At 46.6% G+C, this 24,821-nt stretch overlaps 1 protein-coding gene across 4 annotated transcripts in view; it reads left to right on the forward strand.

Annotated features, from left to right (window-relative positions):
* SETX (senataxin) overlaps positions 1-24,821 on the forward strand; it is a 60,008-nt gene that overhangs the window by 30,922 nt on the left and 4,265 nt on the right. For all 4 annotated transcript variants that reach the window (XM_037492891.2, XM_037492890.2, XM_037492892.2 and 1 more), the window contains 14 exons: positions 1,571-1,670; positions 3,679-3,852; positions 6,003-6,235; positions 7,084-7,251; positions 7,714-7,870; positions 11,091-11,192; positions 11,376-11,491; positions 13,232-13,303; positions 14,878-15,027; positions 15,888-15,995; positions 17,103-17,290; positions 18,255-18,347; positions 19,722-19,886; positions 23,370-23,468. In XM_037492891.2, coding sequence (XP_037348788.1) covers positions 1,571-1,670; positions 3,679-3,852; positions 6,003-6,235; positions 7,084-7,251; positions 7,714-7,870; positions 11,091-11,192; positions 11,376-11,491; positions 13,232-13,303; positions 14,878-15,027; positions 15,888-15,995; positions 17,103-17,290; positions 18,255-18,347; positions 19,722-19,886; positions 23,370-23,468 — 1,925 coding nt within the window. The remainder of the gene's footprint in view (positions 1-1,570; positions 1,671-3,678; positions 3,853-6,002; positions 6,236-7,083; positions 7,252-7,713; positions 7,871-11,090; positions 11,193-11,375; positions 11,492-13,231; positions 13,304-14,877; positions 15,028-15,887; positions 15,996-17,102; positions 17,291-18,254; positions 18,348-19,721; positions 19,887-23,369; positions 23,469-24,821) is intronic.

Below are 24,821 nucleotides of genomic sequence, written 5' to 3' on the forward strand. Positions count from 1 at the left end.
GGGGGATGAGAGGATTCACCAGAAACAGAGTGGGGAGCAGAACAGGCAGAAGGACTGAAATACACTGCCGAGGGGAGCAGCGTGCGAGACAAGAGAGGTCTGCTTGCCATGTGGGTCAGCTCCCTGGCCGGCTGGGGATTGAACTTGTGCTGCAGAGGCTGCGGATAGCTCCATAGTGCTGCGTCTTAACCTCTTGTGCCACCAAGGGGGCCCAAGACTGTTTAGTTTTATAGGAATTTGCCTTCCGAAGTGACTAGAGGCGCATTTTGCATTCCCCTCAGCAATGGCTGATGAGTCCCATCACTCCATCCTCACCAACATCTGGTGACGTCAGCGTTTTGGATTTTGGCCGTTCTGATGGGTATGCAGTGCATGTCTCATTTAATCATTTCTTTTTATTGAGTTTTAGGAATTCTTTGTATACTTTGGTTAATAGTCTTTTATCAGCTGTGTCTTTTGCAAATATATTCTCCGAGTCTGTTACTTGTCTCCATTCTTTTGAGATTGTCTGTTATAGAGAAATTTTAATTTCTCTGTAAAGTCTCACTTGTCAGTTGTTACTTTCATGGTTCTTGCCTTTGGTGTTCTGTATGAAAAGGCACCTCCATACCATACCCAGGGTCGTCTGGGCTTTCTGCTCGGGGCTCCCAGGCCTTCCATGTAGTCATGCCTCGATTAACCAGGGGTATGTTCTGAGAGGTGTCATGAGGGGGTTTTGTCCTTCTGTGAATGTCATGGGTGTACTTACTGCACACCCCGTGTTGTCAGGTGCCACTGCTGTTGACTGAGTGTTGTTATGTGGCGCGTGACTCATTTTGTATTTTACATTCAAACTATGTTCCATATTGAGTTAATTTTTGTGAAGGGTGTAAGTTCTGAATCTAGCTTCATTTTTTGGCATATGAATGTCCAGTTGTTCCAGCACCTTTACTACAAGACCATCTTTGCTCCACTTTGCTCTACCTTAAAAGAACCAGCTAATTGACAGCTTGCTGGGGTTTTGATTAGGACTGCATTGAATCTGCAGGTTAAGTTGGGAAAATTTGACATCTTGACAGCGTTGTGTCTTCCTGACTGTGACCGTGGACCTTGTCTCTATTCAGTTCCTCTTTAATGCTTTCATCAGAGTGTCCTGTTTTTCACTCATAGATCTTATACTTATTTTGTTAGATTTATACCCAAAAATGCCCTTTTAGGAGGTGTTCATGTAAATGGTTATATTTTTAATTTCTAATTACATTTGTATGTTATATAGAGCTGTGATTAACCCATCTTACTTTGTATCCTGCAGTCTTGCTCTGTGTATTAATTCTGGCACTGTTTTTTCTTTTTCAATCTACATAGATAATCATATCTTTGAAGAAAGTTTTATTTTTTCTTTTCCAATTAGAAAGCTTTTTATCGCGTAGTACTAAGTAGAACTTCCAGTATGATGTTAAAAAGAAGTTTTTAATGTTTCTGTCTCTTGGAAGTCTAGGTTTTACATTTCACTGTAGCTCACTTTGGCCATTTCTACTGTTTGGCATTTGCTTTCCAGGATATCTTAACTTTCCTAATTTGTTTTGTATAGGTGGCCCAGGAATGGATCAGTTCTCCAAATAAAGAGAAATTCTATCAGTTGCATGTCCGAAAATTTCCTACTGAGTATGAAAAAAGCTGGGAGTTGGTGGGTAAGTTCTTTTGTGTATAACTTGGGCCTTATATAATCATAGGAGCCTTTCACTGAAGAGGAAATATCATTGTTTGAATATATGGGAGATAATGTTTCCTAAACTGAGTGTGTAACTTTTTACACAGAATGTTTAAAATGTTAATGAGGGTTATTACTGGGACAGTTACAAATACAGAATTCATGGTGTTAACCACTAGCGGGTGGGGGAATAGGCATCATGGCAACAGTGTTTGTAGATTCTGAGTACTTGGTCCTGTCACCCATCAACTGTCTTGTGATTTTCTCTCCTTTCACTTAAGGAAGAAGGCACATATGTGTGCCTTGGGGAAGGTGCTGTAGGGCCCTGTGGAATATTGTAGAATACTGGCCAGCAATAAAATTATCACCGGCCCTTGACATTCAGAACCAGCCCTGTGAGCACATTAGTTTACATCTTACCCGCAGACCCCGCACTCAGCTCTGGGAAGTGTGGATATTGGAGTCCTTTAGCTACTTCGTGACGCTTTCACTCATCCAGCAGGTGTTCCCTGACCACACGCCAACTGATAGTGTGTGATTCTAGACGCCGGGTGTAGAGCTATGAAGAAAATGAGATCCTCACTTCGCTTGACGTTATGTTTAATGTATCATAGATGTCCTTTCAGAGTTATCAGATAGTAAGACATTGCCCATTTGCAGCTGCCTGTCACGCATGGGCTCCCTGTCCCGCCTGATCACCCAGTAGGCGGTGGGTGCACGGGTTGTGACTCTCGGGTCCGATTGGCAACATGGCTGGCCTCCGGGTGTGGAGGTAGAGGTGTCTGGTGGGAAGTAGAGGAACAGGTTTTCCCCACATGTCAGAACGGCACGCCTCTTTGTGGGGGACTAGTACGTGTGTGGGTGTGCCACATTTATTTTGTTCATCAGCTGGTGGACGTGTGGACTGCTTCCACCTTTCAGCTGTGTGAATATCCAGCTTACTTTCAGTTGTCAAACTTAAGTTGTGCTCAGTCCTCTCCTCACTTCCTGTCCCTTGAAGTAATCCGGTCTCTATAACTGTCATTTTGCCTTTGCTTGAATTTCCTGTAAATGGAGTTACTGTGGTGTAGAATGTTCTTCGTACTTGTGTCTGACTTTGTTGCTCAGTGTAATGCTTCTGAGATTACTTCATGTTGTTGCACAACCTTTTTGTTGCTTTTTTTCACTGCTCAGAATTCCATTGTTTCTGTTCACCACAATTTGTTTCTCTGTTCACCAGTAAATTGACCTTTGCATTGTATCCAGGGTTTATTTTCGTGTATGATGTAAGGGCGAGGGGTATTTTTGGACTCTTCTGAGTAAAGTGGTTGTGAATATGCATGTACACATCAGCATGGATGCATGGACATAAGTTTATATTACTCTCTTGGATAAACATCTCGCAGTAGGCTTGTTGAGTAGTACATGATGCTTCATTTTATAGGAAGCCACCAAACTGTGTTTCAAGGTGGTTGTTCACTATACATGCCCCCCTCCCAGTGTATGAGCGCCCCACGTGTTCCATTTCCTTATCAGCATTTTTGACTTTGAGGGTTCAGTGGGCACTAAAATTCCTTATTCTAGAGCTTGTTCTGTTTTGCAGGTCCTGCTCTTTTTACAGCTGTGCTTTCCCCCTTGACATGTCACCAGTAGGTTCCAAATTCTTACATACACTTGAGTCTGTTTCTGGATTTCTCCTGAAATTGTGAAAATGGGGAACAAAAGAATCTAATTAAAAACTTAAATTTGAAGGAAACAAGCTGGTTAATTACTTTAAATATTGCGGTTTCCTCTATTTTGGTCTTGTAGTAGCTCCTTAGACAGATGCTTTTATACCATAGAATCCAAATCTGAAGCGCCGACGGGACGGGCGCAGACCATGGGGAAGCACGTAGCGCCCACTGGTGCGGTGGAATGGCTTGAATCCAAGTTCCAGGGTTTACTGTCCTTTAACTTCCTTTAAAATTCTGGTTCAGTTATATAAATGCTGACTCCTTGTTCTCTCACAGTTTCTCTTGAGGAATGTGAACTGGCCAAGCAGCTTCATCCAAAGGAAAATGATTTGGTATTTTTGGTTCCTGAAAAACTAAGTGGAGAGAAGAAGGATGCGAAGAGAAATTGCATGCAAGATCCCCATGAGTATTACTGTGGTTATGTCCACAAATTCCGCCGCACTTCTGTCAGTAAGTTTCATAACGAGGCGCTGGCGAGAAGTCTGTCAGATGTAAAGTCTTCTCTTCCTCCCCTTTAATTGCTCTTCTACCAGCCCTGTCTCTGCCGTGCAGCTGCCAAACCTGTGTTGGTGGGTTGGTCACTTGCCATTCAGTCCTTTAGTTTTTCTAGATTCACCTGGGAAGAAACAGAATTTATTGCTCTAGATTTATGACTTCAAAACTTTCTTTTGTGGGGCCTCCCTGGTGGCTCAGGGGTTAAGTCTCTGCACTGTGAATCTATCTGCAGCCAATGTGGCCTGAGTTTGATCCCCAGCAGGGAGCTACCCACATGGCGCAGCAGACCTCTCCTGTCTCCCCACTGCTCCCCTCAGCAGTGTACTTCAGTAGATCCACCTGTTCTGCTCCCCACTCTGTCTCTGGTGAATCCTTTCCACCCCCCTGACCCCCTCACATCTCTGGCCTGCACCCCAGCTCTTGTTTGCATGAAAAAAAAAAAACAAAAATTTTCTTTGTAATGTCTTCTCCTCTGGCACATCCCTTCCTCTGTCATTGTATTGGCTTGCAGCTTGTCTATCTCTCACAGTCTGATACATCTTAAATCACATTCCAGCCTTGATTTTGCGACTGTTACTGAGGAGGCCAGACCTAACTCATTGTTATATAATGGAGGCTTTCGCTGTTCCCACCGTTCAGTCCATGCTGTTGTGGAGCCTCTCCCTGTCGTGGAGAGGGCAGCGTGCCCGCTCTTCCCTGGGTGTGTGTGTCCTTTTCTCCCGAGCCCTGCAAAGCTGTGAGAATTATCTGTTCTCTGCTCATTGGGGAGTCAGGGCTCAGGGATGTCAGGTAGTTGATGTGGACCCAGAATCGAAGCCTACTTTTGTTTGGCTGCAAAGTCCACATTCTTTATTCTGCACCAAGCTGCCTGTTTGACTATCCTAGTCTTGGCTGCGTGAAGAAAACAGGATACCATTATCCCTTTGCTTTCTTTGCATCATATTTTAAAAACAGCACAAAGCTCCTTGGCATTCAGTGTCGTGCTGCGCTGTGACGAGTGTGCAGAGTTGTCAGCATGGCTGGAGCTCGGTTCTTGGAGTGGGCAGCATCAGGGGTGCGGCAGGCCTGCAGTGCGCTCTCTGCTTTAGACTCTAGGAAATTGTTACACTGGCCAAATTAATTTTTCTAAGATTGTCTTTTTTCCCTGAGTGCCCAACTGTCTGACTGCCTCTATCTGGAGACTGAGTAGACATTTTCAACCTACTAGCCCCAAAAGTTCTTGAGTTTTCTCCCTGACATCTGCTGTTCCTTCAGGTTTCCCCATCTTAGTGAGTGGGGCCTCTGTGCTACGTTTTTCGGGCCCATCCTTGAGCCTGCCTTTCTCTCAGAGCCTCCATCTCATCCGTTGGCAAAGTTTAGTGACTCTTCCTGTGCAGCATATCCAGAACCCAACCCCCACCTCCACGTCTCTGTCCTCGTCTGCACTACCGTGATCTTCTACCCCCCAGCTACGTAGACCCTCCTATGTGGTCTTTCTGCATCTGTGCTTTTCCCACTGCAGTTTATTCTTCACTCTTTCAATGAAGGTGATGCTTTCAGTGTGTAAGTCAGAGCACGTCACTTCCCAGCACAGAGCTGTCCTGTGCTTTTGGCCTGACTCAGCAGAACATCAGGAGCCCCCTTCACTCCTGGTGCCCTTCTCCCTGCGTTCCCTTCCCCCACACTAGCCACGTCCCTGTTCCTGAAACACCCCAGCCGTGTCCCTGCCACGTGGTCTTGCAGTTGCTGATTCTCCGCCTGTAACTGTCTTTGCTCAGATAAGGGCTTTTCAAGCCTCTGCTCGAGTGTCTTGCCCTGACTCCTGTTGACGGTGACCTCCCCCCGCGCCCCTCCTTTCCTCATCCCCTTTCTCTGCTCCCTCTGAACACTCGGCTCCACCTGGCACCTTTATTTGCTATCTGCCTTCCTCGTCTACAGAGTGAGCCTCTGCGGACAGGAATGCTGACTGGCTCTGAGGAGGCATTCAGTAAATATTTATTGAGTGAATTATTTAATATGTCATACAATAAACATAAGGTATAAATTACCTAATCCTAAATAACCTTTTTAACTGTATACCATTCTTCACTAGTAACTGAAGTTGTTTTTCTCCTCCTCGATAACAGTGCGTAACGGGAAATCTGAGTGTTCCCTTTCCATCCAGACTCAAGATACTCTGCCAGTCAACTTAAATGAATTGGTGAAATGCATTGTAATCAGTTCTCTGGTAACTACACAAAGGAAGTTAAGAGCCATGTCTTTGTTGAGTGATCAGAGCCAACTGGCCAGAGCTGTTCTGAATCCAAACCCCATGGACTTCAGTACAAAAGATCTGCTGACTACAACGTCAGAGAGAATTGTGAGTAGCAGTCGCTGGATGATGGGAAGTGAGGCCATTCACATCAGGACATCAGAGCGTCACTGTGTGCAGTGGTGCTTGTTCTTTCTCGTACTCGAGAGTCTGCCTTAGGTTGCTTGGCCTCTTGCCCACCGCAGGAAGCGGGCCGCGCAAGAAAGCATTGCATGTGCATGAAACGGGACAGTGGCAGGTGACTAAAATGCTTGAGGAGGCACAGCTTTAATGGAGTTAATTTTACACTTGAAAGGTTGATGTGGAGAATTGACAGGTATTGTTCTAAGTGTGAAGATCAGGTTGTCATTTTGCGTGAACACATATTTCTCACTGTAGGAACTGTCCATACGTCCCAGAAATGAACACAGAGAAAGACAGAAGGAAAGTCATCATATTGAAGCCCTGCCGTGCCCTGGGGTGCACTCGGGTGTTCTCTAGTCAGTTCTCTCTCTCCGAGGAAAGCTCAGGGACTCCGAGGTTAGGAGTTGAGAGTGTTCTCTCGCTGGGTCACATCGTGTTGGGAAAGGAAGTCTTGGAATGTTTTTGCTATGTAAGGACAGAACTGATTCAAATGGGAAGAACCAAAGAATAAATAGAAGAAAGTTAGGGCGTGACTTATGGTCATTTTTGTAAGAATCACAAGTAAAACACAGTTGTATTTGTAGGTGGTCTGAAAGCCTATGGCCATCATAAGTGACTTTCTCGAAATGGAAATGGTTCTGTGATGAAATGTCACTTTGGGGTGTGGTCTGATCACAGCCGAAGCTTTAAGCTTTGGGTTAGAGGAAGCTCATGCGGGTGTTTCTCAAGTGCTGCTGCGGGAGGCACAGCTGTCTCTGGTGTCTTCCGTGCAGACTGCCTACTTAAGAGATTTCAACGAAGACCAGAAGAAGGCGATAGAGACCGCGTATGCCATGGTGAAGCACTCCCCGGCGGTTGCCAAGATCTGTCTGATTCATGGGCCACCTGGAACGGGAAAGTCGAAAACCATCGTCGGCCTCCTGTACCGCCTGCTGACAGAGGTAGTGTGCGAGGGCCTGCTGCTCGCGGAGAGCGGCGCGTGCGGGTGTGAATGAGGCGGACATGCCGTCTCCCTGGTGTCTATCTTAGTGGTACCGTGAGGAACTGTGACGTAGGGAAAGGGGCTGCAGAGAGAGAGAAGGTCAGAAGAGGAAGAGCAGAAGATGCTCCTGGAGGCGGGCTCCTGGCCTCCTTGTAGGCTACGTCTGTGGCATCTCGAGTGTGTGCCTGGGCCATGTTTTGGCACACTGAGTATTGAGTAAAAGAAGCGTGGAGGGAAGTCAGGCTCAGCAGTTAGGATAGAATTTTGTGACAGCAGTTTTAACAGCAATTTGTCAGATGCTGTTGCTTTTATTTTTAACTATAAAGGAAACTTGACCCTCCGTAGGAGGAGAGAACACTAAAGCTGCGTAGTAGCGCTCATCAGTGTTTTGTGTGTGTTTGGTGTATGTGGCGACTTGCAGACCCAGAGGAGGGGACATTCGGATGAGAACTCCAACGCCAAAATCAAACAGAACCGTGTCCTCGTGTGTGCGCCTTCCAACGCGGCTGTTGATGAACTGATGAAAAAAATTATCCTCGAATTCAAAGAAAAATGTAAAGACAAGAAGAATCCTTTAGGTAGGGTAATTCTTAGCCTTTTCATTTATTTTTGTTTTTGTTTTTAGTATTTAGTGTGGGCAACTGTGGATGGCCCACAACAAGCTGGTTCTGGTAATAACTTCAGCTTGGGGGTGTGACCTGCATGAGCTCATTAACTCACGTAGCAGATACTACTGAGCATTTACTTGGTGCCAGGCTCTGTGCCAAGGAACGTCAAAGAGATGGTCCCCAGAGGAAGTGGGTGGGCTAGTGCCAGGTTAGTGGGCATTGTAGCAGAGTTGGCAGTCCCAGAGTAGGGGTGAATGTGGGGATCTCAGACTCCTTAGCATGAACCTTAACTCCACAGGGCAAGGATTTTTTTTTAAGATTGATTTATTTATGTATACAAGAGCTGGGGTACAGGCAAGAGATGCGGGGGGCGGGGGTGAGAGGATTCACCAGACACAGAGCGGGGAACAGAACAAGCAGACTGATTGAGACACACACTGCTGAGAGGAGCAGCGGGCAAGACAGGAGAGATCTGCCGCGCCATGTGGGTTGCTCCCTGGCCGGCCAGTGATTGAACTCATGCTGCAGAGGCTGCGGATTGCTTCATAGTGCAGTGCTTAATCCCTTGCGCCACCAGGGAGGCCCTCCACAGGGCAAGGATTAGGGAAGACTTTCAGAGGAGGTGATGTCTAAAATGAACCCTCATGAGTAGTTAAAAATTAGCCTTGGGAAGTAGGGGAGGGAGGAGACGCTAGCATAATTTACCGTGAATGAAAAGGACCAAGACAAAAGAACCTCGGATAGATCAGTAGAGCTGGGCTATCCTAAGCTCCCTGCTATCTATAGCTTGCCCGAGTGTTAAACTGGAGAGTAGAGCTGTAAACTACACCTCAGAGGGAACCTGTTTGCAGTACCCTTGACGTATTAGTGAAGAGCATTATCATCACAAATGATCCAGACATTCGAGGGAAGATGTAAAATACACATTTACTGGCTCTAACGCTCCGCCTCTGTAGTGAGTGCGTGCTTATGCTTTGCCCCCGATGCCTTCCCGGGGCTAACCAACTTTTATTTCCCTTGAGGTTCCCTGACGGTGCCTCTTAGCAGTTAGGATGAGCTTCAACTGCAAAGCATAGCGGCGCCAAATAGAGCAGCTTAAATATGATAGGTGCTCATTTCTTCTCTGGCGAAGAAATGGGCAGTGCAGGATGAGACTGGTACCAGTGACTCTGCTTCAGAGGCCTGAGACCAGGCTCCTCGCTGGTTCCTAACTGTGTGTGGCTCCATTTCTGAGAGCTCGTTGTGGTCAGAGAGGGCTGTGTCAGCTCTGGGAGTTGCGGGTTGAGGAAAGGGTGAAGCAGGCCAGTGGCAGCAGACAGCGCTAGTTGTACTGCTAGCTTAGCCAGAATCTGTTGCAGGAGATGCTGGGACATGTCATCCCTGACTCAAGGGATCACCCACATTTTTCCTTCCACTCCCATCTGTCTCCTACTAGAGGCTTCTTTTGCTCTCAGACTCAGCTGCAGCTCTTTCCCTCAACTGTGTTTGCGAGATTTGTGGTTTTTTGGCTCTGCTGTCATTCATATTAGCAGCTATTAGCTATTTCGTGTATATAATTTATTGTTTCTTGATAGAAATGTAAGGGCTTTCTCCTTTTTTGGTTGTTCTTCCAAACCTTATTACAGTGAACATTCCTGTACTTAAGCCTGTTTCCCAGCTGCAGGTATGAGATGTTCACTGCAGTGAGGGAACGAACTGGCTGTGTCAGACTGTAGAAGAATTACAGGACACCCACGCGCCCCCGCATTCCTGCTAGAGGCTTCTTTTGCTCTCAGACTCAGCTGCAGCTCTTTCCCTCACACTGTGTTTGAGAGATTTGTGGTTTTTTGGCTCTGCCGTCATTCATATTAGCAGCTATGGCATCTCCTGAGCAAACCAAGGCAGAGGCACCTGTTCCCCATTCCTCCTCTTTCGGACCCTTGTGCTCTGTGGTCCCTTTAAAGTACAAGCGCCCGTTTATAGGACTTTAGTCTCTTGATTGGAATGGAGGTTTTGCCAGTGTAGACAACTGTCAGATGCTCTGGAACTAGAGATTTTGAAACCTGCATTTTACTGAATGTAAGTTTAAAAGCAAACGCATAGTACCTAGACTGTGGCCAGCCCTGGTTCCACGGAAGCCACAGCGGCTCGGGCGCTTTCTCCTCTGGGTTTCAGCTTTCTGTTTGTTTTTTGCCTCTGGGAATTTCTCTTGCATTCTCATGAACTCATCCTGCCGTTTAAAGGAAGTCTTTTAACTTATGGAGAATTTCTGGGTGCTAATAGTGGATGAGTTTCCAGTGGATGAATCCCGTCCACCTTTCTGGAGGAGAAATGGGCTTGAATCCTTCAAGTAAATGTTGGCCAGGGAAGACGGCATTTGATGTAGAAGAACAAGCTGGACTGGGAAAGGCTACGCTGTAGACAGCTGGATGAGACGTCATTCATCGTCCAGCGCATACCTGCTGCCTCGTGTGTCAGCCTCTCTTCCAGGCAGTGGACTGAACAAAGCCCTGTTCTCTCATGGGCGCAAGAGATGGCACAGCGCGTCACGTTGGGCTAGCACACAGCCAGTAATGCGGTAGATTTGTAGATGAAATCTTATGTAAAGTGCAATTGCCTAAAATAAGAATGCAGTTGATAAACTAACCAGTTAAATGGTATTTACAGTATTTTGAATCACCATACTCTAGTAGAATTTCCAGCATGTTGTGACTCTTAGATTCTGCAGTAGCAAGGTGATGTGGAACAGTTTCAAAAACTTTCTCTGGATAGGTTACAGAAAAGAATTTTCAAATAAGATTGTGTTTTGGAAATTCAATTGTATATTAATATATATGTCTTTACATATTTTTGGACTATACTGTACTTAAGAAATCTATTTTAATTTATCTTGCCATATCCCACCTACCATGAAATATTCTACAGAATATAGTTTGAGAAGCATATATGTACCTCTGCAAATTACTGTTTATGTGACCTCGCTAGCTCTTATTCGGTAGAAATGGAAGGTACATGCCTTACAGAGTTGTTGTGGAGAACACCTTAAGTGTGTATGAGCCTCTAGTGCCAACTGTCTTGTTCAGTAGTTCATGATCGCTCCCTTCTCTGATCAGTAACGTGTTTCTTTATATCTGTTTGTAATATGTCTGTTCATATGTGTGCACTGTGGCTGTCCTCATTAATCTCTTAAATGTGATATTTTTCTCAACAGGAAACTGCGGAGATATAAATTTAGTACGTCTGGGTCCAGAAAAGTCTATTAACAATGAGGTCCTAAAGTTCAGTTTGGACAGCCAAGTCAACCACAGGATGAGTAAGTACTGGCTCAGGCAGGCTTCTGTGCTGTGTCTGCTTTGTGTGCTGAAAAGTGCCTGGGCAGTAGGGGATTTAGTGACTGTAGAACAGTTTAGCTTTGAGAACTGGTTCTTCTTCTTCTGTGTATATACACATGTGTGTTAGAATTAGCATATGATTTTTTTCTTACTTTTTTTTTTAGAAAAAGACTTACCTTCTCATGTTCAGGAGATGCACAGAAGAAAGGAATACCTGGATCTTCAGCTGGATGAGCTTTCCCGCCAGCGTGCTCTATGCCGGGTTGGTAGGGAGATGCAGGTGAGCGTTTATTTGTTGTTTCAGGCAACCACATCTTGATTGATGTTGTATAGCTCCTAGGTACACAAGCTAGTTGAGTATGAGTATTTGGTCTGTTCTTTCATTGTGGAATAGCATAATTTATGTATAAAAATTATATAAAAGTGGGCCTCCCCTGGTGGTGCAGGTGGTTGAGCACAGCGCTGTGAAGCTGTCCGCAGCCTCTGCAGTGCTGGTTCGATCCTGGCTGGCCTGCGAGGGTCCCACATGGCGAGCAGACCTCTCCTGTCGCGCCCGCTGCTCCCCTCAGCAGTGTCTTCATCAGTCTGCCTGTTCTGCTCCCCGCTCTGTCTCTGGTGAATCCTCTCACCCTCCTGCGCATCTGACCTGTACCCCAGTTCTTGTATAAAATAAATCTTTAAAAAAATATATACAAAAGTGGCTTGCATCAGGGATTAACATCAGGGATTAACAAATTTTTTTGAAAGGGACAAGTAAGTAAATGTTTAGATTTTGCAGCCAAATGGCCTGTTTCAACCACTGAACTCTGCTCCTGTAACATGAAAGCAACCATAGATGGATAATATATAACAAATGCATGCATGTGGCTCTGTTTCAATAAGACTTTATTTACAAAAGCAGACGGTGAACTAAATGGGCTAACAGGCTGTAGATTGCTGATGTCTGCCTTACTTTGTTTCTATACTGCAAGTGGAAGAAACCCAATTAAGTTAGACAAAAAGGGAGTTCAGTGGCTCCTATACCTAGAAATCTGAGAATGGATTAACTTCAGCATGGCTGGATCCAGCGGCTCAGATGAGGTCCTTTCTGTATGTCAGCCATTTCTTCTTCAGGAGGTGAGGAATACTAGTATTTTGGGGCGCCAGAAACCCAGCAGGAGGTAAGGTTTCTCTCCCAGCCTCTGGCTTCAGTTCCAGGGAAGGACTCTGATTAGTCACTAAACATGCAGGCAGGTCTGATGCTTGTTTCTTTTCTTTTCTTTTTTTTTTTTTAAAGATTTATTTATTCATACAAGCACTGGCTACAGTCAGAAGCACGGGAGGGTGAGAGGATTCACCAGAGCCAGAGCGGGGAACAGAACAGGCAGAGTGACGAAGTACACTGCTGAGGGGAGCAGCAGGCAGCAGGACCACAGCAGGCGGCAGGAGAGGTCTGCATGTCATGTGGGACCCTCGCCGGTGGCCGGGGATCGAACCAGCGCTTGCAGAGGCTGCGGGCAGCTTCACAACCCAGCGCTCAACCGCTGTGCCACCAGGGGAGGCCCCTGATGCTTGTTTCTAAGGACAGATGCTGGGGCTTACCACACTGTAGCCAGAGGGGGGACTGGGGTGTGGCTGAGAAACCACCTTTGAACCATCTAGAGATTGGGGGAAGGAGCTGTGAGGCAGGGGCACTGTTGATCACAAGGGCTGCTGGGGAGAGAACAGGAGCTTAACCTTTGCTTGTGACCCTGCGGACTGCTGTCTTGGGCGATGTGCTGAGGGGCTGGTGTCCGGGCAGAGACCGGTCTGCACAGGTGCCACCACCCAGCCGGCATGCAGCAGCTGTGTGCTCCATCTGCTGCTCCACGCGTGTGGTTCGGCTGGACTCTGCACACATGCAGGAGGGAGCCAGGACTTGACTGGGAAGGAGAAAACAGACTGGTAGTGGAGGTTCACGCTTTGACATGTGAGGTAATCCACTGGAAAACATTATACAATGCTTGTTTAATTTTAATGATGGCATTCTAATTTTTTTCAGAAGCAAGAATTAGATGAAAAAATTGCCAGCGTTTCAAAAGAAAGGCAGGAGCTTGCTTCTAAAATTAAAGAGGTAAGTGATTAGGTACAGCATTTTCTAGTTTTACTTTCCTAAATTATAAAATAGTGTTGAAACCTGTGGACCTCACAATCACATTTAAAAAGTTATTATAAAAAATTTTAAACAAAATTAAAAGAAATGGTGTAATTACATGTCCACTTACATTTTTTTATTTAGCCTAATGAATTCTTATCACCAACTGAAATCTCTAAGAGAGATAAAGTATCTTTTCCTTTTCTAGGTCTCGGTAAGTATCTAAGGAGACTCTTGTTAGTCTCCTCCCCCCAAATCTGTTGATATTATGCTGTAGATAGTTAATGAAAATAGGCTTGGGGGTTTCCTTATTAAAGAGAAAGAAAAAAGGAAAGGCCTGTGTTTGGGTTACCAGGGGCTGGTAGCTGGCGTGGACGTGAAGCTCGGGCAACTTTTCTGCAATTCTTGGCTAAAAGTGTCGTCTCTGCGCTTGTGTCTGTCCGCGGGGACCCCCTCTGGAACGCGCATAGCCTCCCCACTGTTCTTTGACTATAGCGATGTCAGTTAAGATTTGGATTGATTGAAGCGTGGACGAGCCCTGTTTCTGTCCTGGTCACCAGAATGCGGTCTTTGTGAAGCCAGTCTGGGGGTTGTAGGGAGAGGGTAATATTAGCTGGTAACGTGTTTTTTGAGCTGAAATTTTTCTTTTGGATGGGTTACTATTTTTAACTGAGCACCAAATTAATCTTCCAAATTTAAAGATGAATCCCAAGTGCACAGGTATTGGGTCTTTGCTGCTCTCCGCATTATTCTGCGGGCTATGGAATTGCATGGCCTGGCAGATTTCCTGCCTGGATGGCTGTGAGGGGAGGGGGACCCACAATGCTGTCACATGGGGCCCTCAAGAGAGCAGAGTTACCCCCCACCCCTTAAAGCCTACAGGTGCGCTTTGTGATCCCTGTGAGCAGATCATGTGCAGGAATGATCACTGCTGCTTTCCAGGAACAAACAGGCGAACTGCACTTCTGATGGAAACGCTGCTCGGGTACTTGAGCACGATGGCCTGTGCAGTGAGGGGTCCGGCCCCCTGCCTGGCTCCATCACACCATGTTGCGTTATAGAAACTGACCGGGTGTTTACTCACCCTGGAAGGACAGTGCTCATCCCTCTCAGAGGTTTTTTGTTGGCACAGGCTTTCCAGTGGGCATGATAGTCCAAGAAACTAACAGGAGAATGTGTGTTCAAGCACAGTCCTCACCCTGGTACTATCCAGGTACATCACAGTGCAGTGTAATGGTTTAATCTCTGCTTATTCCGACACCTGCCGCGTATGTCTGGCTGTCATAATCGTAATCTACTTTGACCAAATGAGTTTTTCTTGATGTGCTTCCGTCTTGTTTGGAGCTGAGGCTGCACAGCAGAGCAGTGCTTGCGTGGTGGTTTCTGGTGATCTTGAATGTTTCTGTTGTTTTCTAGGTTTGGGGTTCCCCTCTGCCACTTACCAACTGCTGTTGTGTCACGTAGCAAAGGGTGGGTGTTTTGTAGTCAAAATAGGCCTGTCATCAAGACTTGATGTAAACTGAGTTTTGATCAACCTTCGTTTGTTACCTTAGGTTCAAGGACGCCCCCAGAAAACACAGAGCATCATCATCTTGGAGTCCCATGTCATCTGCTGCACTCTGAGCACCAGCGGTGGCTTGCTGCTTGAGTCTGCTTTTCGTAGGCAAGGAGGTGTCCCCATCAGCTGTGTCATTGTTGACGAGGTCAGTAGCTATTGGCCGTGCAGCCTCGAGCACTGCCATCGGGAGCAGGTCTCAGGGAGCTGTGGCTGCTGAGGTGTTGGCAGGCGGGCTCTGGCAGCTGGTCTTGCCTGCCTGGACCCGGGTGTGACGTTGAGTCACGCTGCTGGTCACCCACCGCGGCGCACCTTGCAGGCCCACGTTTGGGTTGTCATCCGCGGGATACCGATTATTCCCAGCAAAGCCCCCACTGCCCCAGAGTCGCTGCTGCTTGCCGCTCTGGTTACCTCTGGAGCAGTTTTAACATAACTTTGAAAAGCTCTGCATCACGGCATTTCCAGCTAGCATCCTTATTCCTAGCTCATCACTGAACAAGCATGTATTGGGTACCGACTGTTTGCCCGAATGTCGAGCCAGAAGACAAATGAGAGACAGAGACTCAGTCCCGGAGATCAGAGACCCGGAGTTCGCCGGAAAGAAAGAGCAGGGTTCGTGGGCTCGCTGGAGAAAGTGTCGCTGACTGAAGAGCAGCTTGAGTGCTAAGACCGAAGAGGCTTCTGAGTGGCGTGAAGAACGTGGGGTACCCGCAGCCCTGTGTCCCTCAGGCACACGCCCGGCAGGGACAGGGACACACTGGAGTGACACTCCGCTGGGACTGACTCCTGAGTGCTCGCTGACCTCAGAATATATGTGTGGTCTTGGGGGGTTTTTGAATTGAGTTATTTCTGTTTTTCTCTCTAGAGGAAATCTTATTCTTGCTATTTGGTACAGAAGAAGAAAGTGATACTCCTGAAGGGTTAAACGTCTATGAATTGGAGAAAATGTATGTGGATAAATAAATAGCAGCGGGAGTTAAGGATATTTCTCTGTCTTCTCTTACCAAGGCTGGGCAGTCTTGTGAAGTCGAGACTCTCACTCCGCTCATCCATCGTTGCAACAAGCTCATCCTGGTAGGCGACCCCAAACAGCTCCCTCCCACCGTCATCTCCATGGTACGTTCTTCTGTTCTTAGTGCTTAAAAGTAGAAGGGGTTTTTGTTTGTTTTTCCTGGAAACAGAGGGGTCTCTCTTGGATCATCATCTGTTGTTTGGTTGGAATAGCAGGGAATGGCTGAGAAGAGAGAAACCTCTGTTGTCCCTTGTTCGTGGTGGTGTGCGTGTGTGCAGGAGAGCGTCAGCGTCAGCATGGTGAGAGGCACGGGCCCGTGCACTAGGCGCTTGCTGTGGGAAAGGCAGGGTGAGGTGCTGCTAAAGCCTTCTCTGACTTCTTTTACCAACATAAACATAAAAGAAAAAACCCAGCCCCCTGCTTTTTATTTAAATATGTGCAAAGTTCAGGAAAACATTGACGAGATTATTTTTAGGGAGCATTTCCAATTTTAGAGTCTCCTGCATCCCTCGCATCGGAAAGCGTGCCCTTCGCACCCCTGCGAGAGTGAAGATGGAGACTGAGGCTGTGCAGGGGACCGGGGCCTCCTAGAAGTGTACCCTAGAATTAGCAGTTGGTAGATGTTTGGGTCATCTGGATCGATCTACACCATGGTTTGGAAAATAGCATAAAAGTTCAACTCTTATTAATGCACAGATTCTTTGTACAAATGTATAGAGTCGTGCCTGTGGAAAAATCCTAGAGAACAGGCCGTTTCGGGACACTTCTGTGCAGTGTGGCGTGAAGAGCATGTGGTTTGGTTTTGTTCTTTGAAATCACTCAACATTGTCATGTGGTTCCTTGGAGTTGGAGCGCAGGCGCGGTGTTGCGACTGCCACCTCAAGTGGTGTGTTGGTTTGTGCTGGAAAGGAGGGAAGGCGCCGCCCTACAGAAGAGTAGACGGTCGGATTCTGTCAGAGTAGCTTCTGTTGTCCCCACGCTCGCACGGCCTTCATCAGCATGTGTGGGCTTTCTGAGGAGGAACCCCTGAGCTGTTAGGCCACGTGGCTTTCAGGGTCTTCCTCTCTCTGGAGACGTCTTTCTCAGCATCTTGGTCGTTGGTGATCTTGTGTCATCTGACTTCCCATGTGGCACTCGAGGTCCGTGATGGCTTCCTGGCAGCGGGGAGAGTGTGAACATGCCCCCGCAGATGGCTCTGTTTGGCCCCGCAGAAAGCGCAGGAGTATGGCTATGACCAGTCGATGATGGCGCGCTTCTGCAAGCTGCTGGGCGAGAACGTGGAGCACGACGTGATGAGCAGGCTGCCCATCGTGCAGCTCACCACCCAGTACCGAATGCACCCCGATATCTGCCTCTTCCCTTCCAACTACGTGTACAACAGAAACCTGAAGACCAACAGGTGGGCCTCAGCCTCGCTCCCAGCGTGTTCCATTGCAGCTTAGAGTGAAGAGCCGCGTCACTGTGTGCTTATGTGTAGCCATAGAAGTCCCGAGTCCAAGGCCTGATTGTCGTCTTTTACTTGTATAAAGTCACGCTGATTGCAGCAGGTGCAGACCGGCAGAGGATGGACAGGGAGAGTCAGTGGTGACGTTTTTTTTTAAAGATTTATTTATTTATTTATTTATTTATACATGCACTGGGTACAGTCAGAAGCGCGGGAGGGTGAGAGAATTCACCAGAGCCAGAGCAGGGAGCAGAGCAGGCAGAAGGACCGAAGTACACTGCTGAGGGGAGCAGCGGGCGGCAGGTGAGGTCTGCGCACCATGTGGGACCCTCCTCCGGTGGCCAGGGAGCAGCCGGGGATCGAACCGGCGCTGCAGAGGCTGCGGGCAGCTTCGCAACCCAGCGCTCAACCACTGCGCCACTGGAGAGGCCCCAGTGGTGACGTTTTGCTACATCTGCTGCCGGTCTCTGTGCTGTGCTCACGTTCGTTTTGTTTTTGCTCTTTTGAAGTTTTTGGAGAAAAAAAAAAAATCATGCCGTAGTCGACATACGTCCTCACAACCCCTACACTAGGTGCTAACCAGGCCTGGTCGTGCTTAGCTTCGAGATCAGATGCGGCCTTGCGGGCTCCGGGTCGGGTGGCTGTGGGCAGTGTGGGGTCCTGCGGCTGGCTTCTCTCTGTTGCTTTACCAGCAGGAACTTTCCTGTGACATGTGTCATATTTCAATTCATGGATCATTCCCCCTAGTCCGGGAATAGGATTAAGGTTGTTTTGTACCTTTCACTAAAACATTTTTTTTTAAAGGTCTTTCCTTTCCCCTTAACTTCCCCAGCACCTGCTCTGCAAAAAAGTGGTATAAATTTAAAAAGCCAAAAAGCTCTTACAACTTGTATTCTGAACGGTGGCTGCTTTTTTGTAGAGTGACTGAGACCAGTCGGTGCTCGTCAGACTGGCCATTCCAGCCTTACCTGGTGTTTGACGTGGGAGACGGCGCAGAAAGACGGGACAATGAGTATGTGCTCCTGTTTCTTCTGTTCGCAGGGATGGTCCCAGAATTGTTATTTTGTTTCTGTTTTTATTCAAAATATTTTCCATACACATCTCTGTCTAGTTTTGGGGCACAATCATTTTCATTTAGCTATATCAATAACTTCCCTCTTTTTTTTTTTTAAACATGAATTACTGATATTTCTCTGTCTTCCAGCTTCTTTCCTTCTTGACTGTGTCATGGGGAACATGTTATCTAACACGTGGTAAAACCCTTGAGTAAATACGTGCTAAGATCACAGCTGCGCATCGGGCCGACCCGGCCCTGATGTGAGGTTATTGTGGTTGAGCAGGGGGGGTGAGTGTTAATCAGGGCGCCATCAAGAATACTGGATTATGAATTAGGGAAGGTGTTTGGGTGGTCTGTGATTGATGCCAAAAAGGAGTGTTTGCTAATTAGGGAAGAAAGTCCACGTTGCCAGAGCTTCCTGTGAGAGTCAGGAGTCATGTCCGCAGCGGTGTTTGTTCGCACAGTACAAGCCCACCCCTGCCAGGAAGTGGGAGGCGGGAAAGTCCACCCCTGTCATGAGAGCTGCAAGGCAGCTGGTGTCCTGCATGAAGGTCAGACACGTGTTGAGACGGAGATGAAGGGAGAAGTTAGAAACACAGAGGTGTGCAGCGGGCAAGGGGTCTGCAGCCTAGAGGCCGTTGCGGAGCCGGTTAGAATGGAGCGGGGGTGAGAGTTGAGCCCTGAAATCAAGGGATGGACGGTCACAAGGAGTGTTGACCGGAGAGGTAACCAAGGGATAAAGGTGCAGGGCACCCCAGCTTGCATCTGGTGTTGCGATGAGGGGAGGCCTAGGCCTAGGGGCTGACCTGAGAGTGCAGGAGCAGACCAGTGAGGAGGGTGTTGAGGACAGGAGCAAGCCTGCTGCTGGGCCCTGTGTGGCTGGTCGCGGCAGGGGTGGCCAGCATGTTACAGGCTGTTCCCTCGCTGGACTGGCACGCGGGCCCCCCTCAGTGGTGGGGCGGTAACTCAGGGCGACATCTGTGCTTTCTCAGTGGCTAGAAGACAATAAGCCCTTACAGTTAGCTATATGTTAGTCACATTTTCATTATTACACTTCTGTTCTTAGAAGACTATTTTGCCAGATGAGCTTGGTGTCTAAATGCCAGTTCACTTCAGAATCTTTTCTTACAGCTTCATGTTTCACTGAGTGTTTATGCCTATTTATGTGTGTGATATTATGGTCATCATCATAGTCACCTTGAAGCACGAATGACTGAATAAAAGATGAAGCTGCCTGCCTGCCCTTTACTGTGATGCAAATGTGGATGGGAAGTAGCCATTGGGTGTGATTAGCTTTGATGTGTTGTTCTTTTTCTCCGTTTTATTTAGCTCATATGTAAATGTTCAAGAAATAAAACTGGTAATGGAAATAATTAAACTTATTAAAGACAAAAGGAGGGATGTCACTTTCCGGAACATTGGCATCATCACCCATTACAAGGCCCAGAAGACCATGATTCAGAAGGATTTGGACAGAGAGTTTGACAGAAAAGGGTGAGGAACCTATTATTTTTTTTTCAGGTGTCTGTCTTTTTGATCTGCATAATAGTCACTATAGGAGTATCAGTTGGTTCTCATTCCATTCTCAGGAAATAATTCCTATCTGTGACTGATGAATAATTTATAATTTCCATGTAATTGTCTAATATTAGTACCTTGAGAATCCGTATTAAGCTGTTTGATCAAAAACTCTAACCATAGTCTTGAAAATGTTTTAACCAGTGAAATGACTTCACTCACATGTGATTAAGAGCTAATTGTTCATTTAGAATTATATCACTATTAAGAAACCTGCACCAGGTTCACAATTCTTTGGTAAGAAATGGCCTCTAGTTAATGGAAAGAAATTTCCTCTAACTTGTAGCTCTCTTGTTCCGTTTCATGCAATACATTTCTGGCCTATGGACCTCAGTTTTGGGTCGGGGGCGGGGGTTCACTTTTTTAATGAAATGGCTTCAGTCCTAGGAGAAACTTCATAGGGCTTGACTTGCTTGTGTATATATTTTCCTCTTCATAATTTCTCTGAAGTGATTTTTCCCGCACCCTAATTCTTTATTTTCAGGTCTTTGACCTCATAGTGCATCTTCGTTTTTTCACAGCTTCAGCTTTTCCTGCATTTCCATTTGGTCTTGAGTCCGGGCGCATGTTAGCTACTGGTCAGGCCTTCTCAGGGTGTCTGCCTAGATTGTGTTCTCCTGTCAGGCACTGGGTTCTCTTGAAAGCTCTTTGGTTATTGGAAAATTCAGTTTCTTGTTGGTTGTTGAACTAAAGCTGTTGTATCCTTTCTTGCTATTGTCTGGGGATAGTCCTCAACCCTCGGAGGCCCTCCATAGAGTCTTGTCACACAGCCCTCAGAGGCAGTTTACAGCATGCTTATCTGCTTCTTCAAAGTCAGGATGTGTATTTGGACAGGTACTGCCAATATTTCTGTTGAATTGAAAAACCAGAAAGGAGATAGATGGGAAGAAGAAAAGGAGCCTAACTCTGGGGCTGCCTGAGGCCGTGTCCATGGTGTAGCAAATCCAGCCCAGGAGGCTGGACTGTTGCTCCCACGGGCCACTCCGGGGCACAGGTTGGCTTCCACTTGTACCCCCGCAGAAGGAGCACCGCCTGCCAGTTGGTATGTTGGCACCATTATACCTGACAGGGCATTGACGGAGAAACTCCAGGCCTTTACCTGTGGCTTCATGACTTGTTTATTGGGATTCATTCCAGCAGACTCAAGAAGTCTCGTTTCCATGTAGAATAAATTATTTCCCCCTTTTAGTGCCTTTGTGTGCAGGATGAAGATCATGATTTTGTTTTCTTTTTATATCAGCCATAAAATTATAGAATAAATATTAGGAATCCACTAATTCAAAAGTTTTTTTTTAACCTAGAAACACACAAACAAGCAAAATTGACTCAGAAAAAAAAAAAAATTAAAAAACTGAAGTGGTTTGTACAAAGTAAAGAAAAATCCAGATTTAGACTTCACTGATGAATTCTACCAAACATTAGAAAAAGAATTAACAGTGACTCTTCTCAAGCTCTTCCAAAAAATCAAAGCAGAAAGAAGACTTTGTAACTCCTTTTATGAGACCAGTATTGCTGATAGCAAAGCAACGGAAAGACCGCACAGGAAAACTACAGCACAGCATCCTGCATGAATATACCTGCGGCGCCCTCAGCACAGCAGCGGCGGCGGAGCTCAGCGGCTTAGTAAAAGGGTTAGACACTCCAGCGGAAGCGGGTTATCTCAGGAATGCAAGCTTGGTTCAACAAACAAAAAATCAATGTGGTGATACTCCATATTATTAGGATAAAAGGGGAAATCCCACATGATCATCTAAATAGATGTGGAAAAAGCATTTGACTGAATCCATCATACTTTAATGATAAAAACATTCAACAAACTAGGAATCGAAAGGAACTTCCTCAACCTAATAAAAGGCAGCAATGAAAAACCCAGAGCAACGATCATACTTGATAAGACTGAAAACGTCCCCCCTCAGATCAGGGAGGATGCCTAATCTCGAGTCTCACCTGCAGCAGTGTCTGAGCTATTCTCCAAGACAATTAAGCAAGAGAAAGGAAAGGATATTGAAAAAGAAGTAAAACTCTTTTCATAGATGGCATGACCTTATATTTAGCAACTAAAAACTTCACATAAACTCTTAATCCTAATAAATGAGCTCAGCAAAGTTGCAGGACATGAGATAAATACCCAAAAATCAGTTGTGTTTCAGTATGTTAGCAGTGAGCAATCTGGAAAAGAAATTGAGGAAAAATTATCTTTCCAATAGCATCAAAAAGAAGGGCATACTTAAAATGGAAGGAAGTGTAGGGCTTATACACTAAAAAGTATAAAACATTGAAAGAAGTTGAAGAACAACCTAAATAAATGGGAAGACGTCCCATGTTCTCGGCCTAGAGGCTTACTGCTGCTAAGATGGCACCACTCCCCAAATCTGAGGAAGATTATAAAACCTGTAAGGACAAAAGGTAGATCTGTGTGACTACAGGTGCGGCAGCATCTTGGGTACGACTGCCAAACAAAGGTAACCAAAGGGAAAGTAGATAATGGGACTCTTGGCAATGAACAATTTCTTTGTGTCAAAGGACACTAACAAAGGGCGGGAAAGACGAGGTACAGAAGGTAAGAGAACGTGTGCAGGTCTTACATGCGCGAAGACTCTCGCGTCCCATAGAAGCAGCTCATTCAGCTTACTACCAGGGAGATAAACAGTGTGGTTCTTTAATAGACCAAGGATTTGAATAGGATTCCTCAAAGGAAGGTAAGTGGCCAACAGCCCCTGGAAAGGCGTTCTACAGCGTTTGCCATCAGGGAACCACACCTCAAACCACAGGGAGGTGCCACTCACCCACGCAGACAGCCAGTACGAGGAACCCGTAGACCGTTTGGTGAGGATGTGGAGTAAGCCCTACCCTCGTGTGAGTGGAAAATGGCAAATCACTATGGAGAGCTGGCAGCACCTCAGAAAGTTGAACATGAGATTACCACGTGACCCAGCCCGTCTGCTCAGGTGTGTGCCTGACTTGAAAAAAGGTTCCCACTGAAGCTTGTGCAGGGATGTTCGCAGCGATGTGACTTGTCAGGAGGTGGGAACAGCCCCGGTGTGCCCTCAGCTGAGAAGGGTGAGCTGTGGTTCATCCGTGCACAGAATTTACACCAAGCAAAAAAAGCCAGACACAGGAAGACACATATTTTATGTCAGATTCCAGTGTAGAAAAATCCATGGAGACAGAAAGTACGTTGGTGTTGCCGGGGCCCAGGGAGAAGGGGAGTTGAGAGCTGGCTCAGAGGCACAGGCCTCTTGGTGATAGAAATGTTGAGTTGTGCATGGTGGGGGCTCTGGTGCCGTGTGGACTCCACCTGATGGCTCCGTGAAGGCACTTCTGGAAAGTACTGCTATGTAGACACGTTTAACGATTACCTTACATTTTCCAGTGAATGTGTTTCTCTCTTGTGAATAGGCCAGCAGAAGTGGACACTGTGGATGCGTTCCAGGGGCGTCAGAAAGATTGCGTTATTGTTACGTGTGTCAGAGCAAATACTTCGCAAGGTTCCATTGGGTGAGTAACTGTCACTGACTGACTTGTTTAAAACCCAGAGTTAGATCTGTTTTCAGTCGTTATTCGAGAAAACCATCTTTTGCTTAGTTTTCCTTAATAAAGACGTGTACTATCCTACAGTTTCCTTTTCAAGTTCTAGATAAGTATTGCTAGATCCATTGTGAGGTCCGCTTCTCTTGGGACCTTGGATATTAGCCATTTCTGTGTGAATTTGTTCTTTCACTTATTTTTTTCTTGAAGATTTATTTATTTATGCATACAAGAGCTGGGGTACAGGCCAGAGGTGCGGGGGGTGAGAGGACTCACCAGAGACAGAGTGGGGAACAGAACAGGCAGACGGACCGAAATACACTGCTGAGGGGAGCAGCGGGAAGACAGGAGAGGTCTGAGGCACCATGTGGGTAGCTCCCTGGCCGGGGATGGAACTCATGCTGCAGTGACTGTCAGCTTCATAGGTTGTGTATTAACCCCTTGCACCACCAGGGAGGCCTCTGTTCTTTCATTTAATTAGAGTGAAATAAATCCTTGTATCAGATGCATTTTGCAGGAACGTGTTACTCAAATGGTATGTGTCCCAAAGTGGTTTTCTCTTGTCTTCCTGCTTTGGCTAAGCGTGTAGCTCTTAACAACTGCAGTTAACTTGTTGTGGATGCGGAGTGCACTGTCATGGGCAGCGAAGGCCCTGAGGCGTCCATGTAGTTATTTTTTCCTTCTGAGGAGAAGCTAAGAAATTTCCAGATTGTGTAACTGCTCTTAAAGGACAGTGATTTGTCCCTGTCCCTTCTGAGGGGTAGATGCTCCTACGGGTGGAGGCCGGTTAACTCAGGTTTTCCCAACTATTTGAAATTTCCCCTTTATCATACACCAGTGCTGATACTTCTCAGTCCTCAGATCTGTTGTTGGTGTATTTATGCACTAGTTCTATAATATTTTAATAATCTAAAATCTAAAATTAACAATAATTGATCCTAGTATTTTTTAGGAGGTTTTTTAGACTTCAAAGTCATACTGCTAGAGTAAAATGTCCAGTATCTCATTGAAATCAAAGTAGGAGATTGACGGACAGCTGCGCCACAGGGAAGGAAAGTGCTGGGTATTTCGTCGTTAAGAGACTTGCTTCTCTGCAGGTGCCTGTGCTGGGCAAGAGTCAAAGCCCTGGGGACTCCCCTGGTGGCGCAGGCGGTTGAGCGCCATGCTGTGAAGCTGTCCGCAGCCTCTGTAGTACGGGTTCGATCCCGGCCAGCCAGCGAGGGTCCCACATGGCGCGGCAGACCTCTCCTGTCTCGCCCGCTGCTCCCCTCAGCAGTGTATTTCAGTCCTTCTGCCTGTTCTGCTCCCCACTCTGTCTCTGGT

This window comes from Talpa occidentalis, unplaced genomic scaffold (genome assembly GCF_014898055.3).
Source record: "Talpa occidentalis isolate TD23 unplaced genomic scaffold, MPIMG_talOcc4v2.1 talOcc4.7, whole genome shotgun sequence".
NCBI lineage: Eukaryota > Metazoa > Chordata > Mammalia > Eulipotyphla > Talpidae > Talpa > Talpa occidentalis.